The sequence below is a fragment of the Mandrillus leucophaeus genome, unplaced genomic scaffold (genome assembly GCF_000951045.1).
Source record: "Mandrillus leucophaeus isolate KB7577 unplaced genomic scaffold, Mleu.le_1.0 Scaffold622, whole genome shotgun sequence".
Taxonomy (NCBI): Eukaryota; Metazoa; Chordata; class Mammalia; order Primates; family Cercopithecidae; genus Mandrillus; species Mandrillus leucophaeus.
The window spans coordinates 1,712,397-1,718,735 of NW_012106720.1; the positions used below are offsets into that span (position 1 = coordinate 1,712,397).

Here is a 6,339-nt window from a genome sequence, read left to right on the forward strand (position 1 = left end):
CTCAATAGATTTCCTGGGAGGTAAAATGTGGAGAAGTTCATCAACCATAGGCACACCCTGGGCACAGCCTTGAGACAGGAGGTGAAGAATTAGGTCTAGGGTGGGTGGAGTTGGGGGTTCCTGGGTGCAAGGGTGGGGTGGGGAGGGTTTGGGGATAAAAGTTGAGAGTGGGGGCGGTGTTGAGAGGGATAGTGAGAGGGCAAAGTGGGGGGTGGTGGTGGGAAACTGGGGTTTATAACTGAGGGAGAGCAAAGCCCAGCCTGAACAGGTGACAGGGTGGAGAACACTGTGGCCCAGCCTGGGTCCAGAGTCACCACCGCCTCCTGATCCTCTCGGATTTCTCCTCTGTGATCTGCACTTTCCCCTGTGGGGCTGAGCATGCCGCGGGGAATGGCTGGGCAATAATGAAAAAAAAAAGGGGATGGGGCGCCTGCCACGGTAGCCGCGGAGTCACATTCACAAAGTCACACACACAAGCACTCTCGCGATCTCCTACACATTCCTGTGCCGGGTCCCAGTCCGGGTCCACAGTCCCCAGACCCAGAGTCACGCCCAGCCTGGCGCACTCGTTCAGAAACACAGGCACGGAGCCCACACTCCCACCCGCACACACATACCCGCAATCGTCCTACCCCCACCCTCGTCTTGAGCTCACACAGTGGCTCACCACCCCACACAGCCCTCACTCTGGCATGCGAACACACACACACACACATACAGCTCCTCACACGCACACACTCTGGCTGTGCTTTTGTGTTTTGTCAGAATTAATGAGAAAAGTTCCCGTGCCCTGCGGGTAATTAGTGTCCTTGGAGTTAAATAAGCTAATGGCGGGCACCTCTGGCCCAAGCAATTATGTTTGTGTATTGAATAATTGATTCAAAGGGGGGGGGAAGGGCCGCTAATCAGATCTGAGCATAATGAATTGATTTAATTAACAGGGGAATCTGAGGGGCCCTGGGAAATGCAGCCTTCACTTGGCTGAGGCGAGCGCGGCCCGCACCGAGGAAGGACGCGCGCGCGGCTCAGGCTCCGGCTGCGGCCCGGCCCGGGCAGCGGCTGCTCGCTAGGCTCCCGCGATCCCGGCCTGGCCGTCTCGCCCCCTCGCCGGCCCCCCAGTCCCTCCTCCTGCGCTCCCTGCCCGCGGGGCTGCGCTCCGGACTCCGGTCGGTCTGCCCCCGTCGGCAGCCGCGGCTCTCGGGACTTGGCACCAGCGCTGGGCCGGCGGGAGCAGCGCAGGCGGCCGGCGGCGGGAGTCGGAGCCGCTAGCCCCTCAGTGTCCTCGGCGCTAGTCCGGCTGGAGCCTCCGGGACCATGGTGTTGGACCAGGAGGACGGTAGGTGCCCGGCGCGCGGGGCTAGGGGTGCGGGGCGGAGACTGCGGCGCTGGCCCTGCGGAGTCCACCCTGCTAGCGGTGGCAGCGCCCTCAGCACCCGGGGCCGCCTCTGGCTAATGGGTGCCTTCCCGGAAGCGCGGCGGCTGGATGTGTGCGCCGGTGCCGGGGTCGGCGGTGAGAGGCTCGGCGGTGCCAGGCTCAGCGCCCGAGCTTCGTCGGCGGGATTAGGAAGTCTCCCGGTCCCAACGAGGCCGCTGGCCCTGCGCGCTCCGGCCGGGAACTTTCTCACGGACTCTTGCCGCCTTGCGGGCATCCGGAGCGCCTCTGCAACCCGCACCGCGGGCTTCCAGGCAGTGCCCACTGCCAACCAGTCTCCCAGCCTCTCTGGGTGTCTGCACGTTCCCCTTCCGCTCCCTACTGTGGAACGGATCCCCGCGGGAGGGTGGGGGTGCCCACAGATCCTGCAGGTGCAGGGGTGAGGGTGCTGTCAAACCAGCAGTGTCCCTGCGGTCTGGCACTCCATAGCTTCGGCATGGGTGACATTGCCTCTGCCCCTGGCAGGGCTGGGGAGGGAGCTGCCATCAGTTCACCCAGCCTGGCATGTTGGGAAGTGCCACGCTGGCTGGGGTAGGTGGGTGGGCCATCTAGTCCAAAATATCAGGTCCAACTAAAGGCGGTTTTACCTTGAAGTTAGCGAAGTTTAGGGTCCTTCAGGTTCCTTCAGCTGCCAGGTCCTTGGTAGTAATTTGGTATTAGTAGGCTTGTAGTCCTTTTCTTAAAGAGCCCCACGCCCAAACTGCAGTAAGCTTTGGACCTCACAAAATTTCCATCCATCCCTGGGTCCAACTCCTACACTTTCCACTGCCAGTCTCTTGGAAGAACTCACAGCTCTGGCTGACCCAGAGACCATCCGCCACCGAGGCTGGGACAATCCCTTAGTGCCTGAAGGATGAAGTGCTGGGGCAGGAAGCTGGGAGGTTTGGGATTGAGAGGCAACTTCTGGGCTGCAGGGAAAGGGTCTTGCTGCCTGGCCTTCCTCTCCAGCCCGGCTAGTCCCTTGACCCACCCTACCACCACTCACTATAGTGATCAATTGTCCTTGTTTGCTCAGGGCGATCTCAATTTTAGTACTGAACATTCTGCATCCTAGGAAACCCTTGAGTCACGAGGCAAACTTGGACAGTTGGTCAGTGCACACCCACAACCTTTTCAGGGCTGCGGTGCAGGGGTAGGGGAGATTTCTTTGCTATGGTGCAGATTTGGCTTGGGCCTCCATAAGGCCTAACAATTTATAACTGCAGCTTACAAGGAGAACTGTCCAGGCTCTCCAGAAACCAAAAGAGGAAAAGTTTGCCGACTGTGCACCTCTTCACTCCAGCGGGTTGCAAATTCCTGAGCATTGGCTGCTTTTGTGTAAGTAGGGGGAAGGGCGAGGCACCTGAACGTGGCCAGCAGGCATCCTGATTGCACTATGAAGTCTGTAGGTTTACTCTGTCCTGTCAACTGTGGTGGCCACAGAGAAGGGGTCCTCATCACCCCAGTACCTCTCTGAGCATCACCTGTGTGGCTAGCCTGTAACTCCATCTTGGAGGCAGCTGCATTGTGTTGGGAGCAGGCCCTCTGGCTGAGGCACATCTGACAGTCTCCACCAAAGAGTTCTGGAATATCTAGTCTGCCTGGGCCCTCAAGCCCTGCGTCCCACTCCTAATGCAGGAACTCTTCCTCAGGACTTTCCTGCCAGGTGGAGGGGCAAATTGCTGGGACCTGCCCAGATATTTGTAAGACAGCCAGTAGCACCCGCTTTCTCCTCAAACTAACCTTGGGGATTGATAGCTGTCCTCTCCCTGCCATCCCCAGAGGCATTTCAAGGGCATTTTGGAGCACTCTTGGCTTGTTGAAGTGAGAGTACATGCTCATCACCTGTGGAATGTGTTGGGTGAAAACTCCTCCTGCAGCCCCAGGGGATCTGAGGATTCCACTCTGGTGGTGTGGGTGTGTCCCTGGACCTAGAAGCAGCTTGGGTGGGGTGAGCATGGGGGTGGGGCGAGTGTGGGGGTGGGAGTTACTTGCTTGCCCGTGAGCGGAAAGAGGACATCAGATGGGATGAGTGATGTTCCTATCTGCCTCTGTCAACCCAGAAACCCCCTTCCTGGCTGGAAGGTCAAGCCACCCAAACCCTCTAAGACTTGCTGTGAAGGTTCCTCTCCAGATCAGTTTAGGAGTACCATGCTCACAACTGGGGGTGCAGAAAGAGCCACTTGTGGGCACACACAGCACCAGTCCCCTGCTGGCATGCCCTACCTGCTTCTGCAGCCCATTGCTGAGCACCCCAGGCCAGCTCTGGTCCCTGGGTTTGGGACACAGGGCCCTGACTCCCCAAAGAGATGCCAGCCATGTGGCTGCCAATTAGGTACCTTGGAGGCTGAGGTGAGCTGGTATTCAGACAAACTCATGGACAAGAGAGTAGAAGGGTGGCCACAGCTAACCCAGTTCTGGTTTGTGGGTCAGGGCCAGTCCCTGAAAGTGAGGAGAAGCCGCCCCTGGAGGTCAGTAGTAAGGCTGCATGCAGCCCCGATGGAGTGAATGCCTCTAGTAGCACAGAGGTTTCTACGGCAAGAAGCTGCTGCTTGCCAGCCTGTAAGGCCCTGTGCGTGCTACACTGTCTAGCCCCCAGCTCTGGCGGGTGTGAGGGGCTGGCACCAAATATGCCAGTGGCAGCAGTGCCAAAGCCTCCCTCAGACCCTGAGGGCATGGGTCTGGTGGCAGTGGCAGGGGAGAGATCAAGCTCGCAGTCCTGAGGCATGCTGAGTCTGAGCAAAATGATATATTTAACATCAAATATACTCAAGGACTATTAGGATTAAGTATTCAAGATGAGGGGGAAAGTGAAACCCTCTGAGCTGCAGATGAGGCATCTCATTAGAAGCAGTGCTTTTCTGTTTTCTCAAAGCCTGACTTCCATGCCTAGCAGAGAGGAAGATGGCTGCAGCCCCCTGCCCCCAACCCCTGTCAAGCACTGGGGCCTCCCAGGTTTAAGGGGTAAGACCTAGCCTCCAGGTCTCCTTCAAACTGGATAATCTCCCCCAAACCCCTGCATTGTCTGGAGTGCCACAGTTTACAAAGCATATTAACATGCATTAGCTCACCTGATCCCCACAACAACCATAGATGCAGGAAGAGTAGGTCTCCCACTTCACAACCAGGAAAACTGAGGCCCAGATAAAGAAAGAGACTTGCTAAGGTCCACTGTTGGTAATTGGCAGAGATGAGATAAAATCCCAGCTGGCGGCCCTTCAGCCCCTTTCCCTTTCCCTGGGTCTAGTCCTCAGAAGTGATTGCCAGGACCAACCTCCAACACATCTGTCTGGACCCCTCCTTGAACTGGAGAAAAATCATTATTTCTATCCCACGCGGGAACTCTGTACTGTCTAGGCAAAGAAAAAAGACTTGGGATTTAAAAGTAGGTAGCCTTCCGGCCAGGCACAGCAGCTCACGCCTGTAGTCCCAGCACTGTGGGAGGCCGAGGTGGGTGGATCATGAGGTCAGGAGTTCGAGACCAGCCTGGCCAACATGGTGAAACCCCGTCTCTACTAAAAAAATACAAAAATTAGCTGGGCGTGGTGGTGTGTGCCTGTAATCCCAGCTACTTGGTAGACTGAGGCAGAAGAATCACTGGAACCTGGGAGGTGGAGGTTGCAGTCAGCCAAGATCACACCACTGCACTCCAGCCTGGTCGACAGAACGAGACGCCATCTTAAAAAAAAAAAAAAAGAAGAAGAAGAAAGAAAGAAAAGAAAAAAGTAGGTGAGTAGGTTGCTTTCCTAGGGTAGGCAGCCAGAACATCAGCCCCAGGATTCTGGGGAGAAGCAGGGTCCAGGACAAGAGATAGGCACTGTCTCTTTTCCTACCTTATGAGTTACAGAGCAAGAATTGTCAATTTCCTAATAGTAGCAGGAATCTTTGTTTTGTTCAGTGCTGTATCCCCAGTGCCTTAGAACTGTGCTTGGCACATAATATACGCTCAGTAAATATTTGTAGAATGAGAAAGGCTTTCAAGGCCAGGCCTGGGCTTACTTCGAGAGAAATTGAGATAAGCTCTCCTACCCCATGGAGTTAGGATGCTTTTTGGGGATGCTGCTGGGGTCAGGAGTAGTGCTGTAAGACTCAGGGTAGGATTGTTTGTGCCCTGAAGAGGGTTAACTTTGCCAGACAATCCGGGAAGCAACCAGAAACTCCGGGCAGAGCTGATAGGAAGGGAAAGGATGTGATCAGAGAAATATTGCTCGAAGAGGAGACAAAAATCAAGGCTGAGGGCCTGGGAGTAATACATGGGGTGCATCCTCCTGACAAACATTGAAGACCACGACCCTGGGATCCGAGGAGAGACGCTCACCGAGCTGGGACCTAGAGGCCTCCAGGTGGCGCTGCGGAGCCGGGCAGCAGTGCGTCTCCACTCCCCCATTAACCCGAGAGGGAGGGGGCCTCGGGAAATGTGTGCATTTATTCAGTAGCAGGAGTGCAAACCTCATACATTGAGGGAGAAAGGCAGCGGGAGACGGCCGCGAGATTCCCCCATCTCTTTGAATATAATTTTAGATTGAGATTCAGATTAAATCCGAGGGGAAAACACTTTATGAGGCTGAAAGCTGTGTCGTTGCCAGAGCCAGGGTTATGAGCTATCAAATGCAATTACATTAAGACAGATTATACTGGGCAAATTGAGCCATTTAGAAGGTGAGAATCAAAGAAACGGCTCTGATCCTCTTTTCCCCCTTCTCTCTCCCTCTCCCTCTCTCTCTCTCTAAATTGCAGTTCGTAGTTCCTTGCAATTCTGAGGCACAAAAGTAGGTGAGACTGCTTTTGTATCTGCGAAGTGCTTCACTCCTGAATGTAATTCTAGCTGAGTGCAATCTAGGTTAAGAGCCGGACAAGCGGGTAATTAGAGCCCGCTAGCTGCCCGAGGACCGGCCGCCCCGCCGAAGCGCGCCCCGAGTCGGCGCCCT

General features: G+C 55.8%; 1 protein-coding gene across 1 annotated transcript in view; it reads left to right on the forward strand.

The window, feature by feature from the left end:
• The first annotated feature begins 1,046 nt into the window (after positions 1-1,046).
• The window catches only part of LMO1 (LIM domain only 1 (rhombotin 1)), a 44,576-nt gene continuing 39,283 nt past the window's right edge, over positions 1,047-6,339 (forward strand). Inside the window, exon 1 of the mRNA XM_012000252.1 lies at positions 1,047-1,336. Within this exon, the coding sequence (XP_011855642.1) occupies positions 1,315-1,336 (22 nt within the window). The 5' untranslated portion in view covers positions 1,047-1,314. The remainder of the gene's footprint in view (positions 1,337-6,339) is intronic.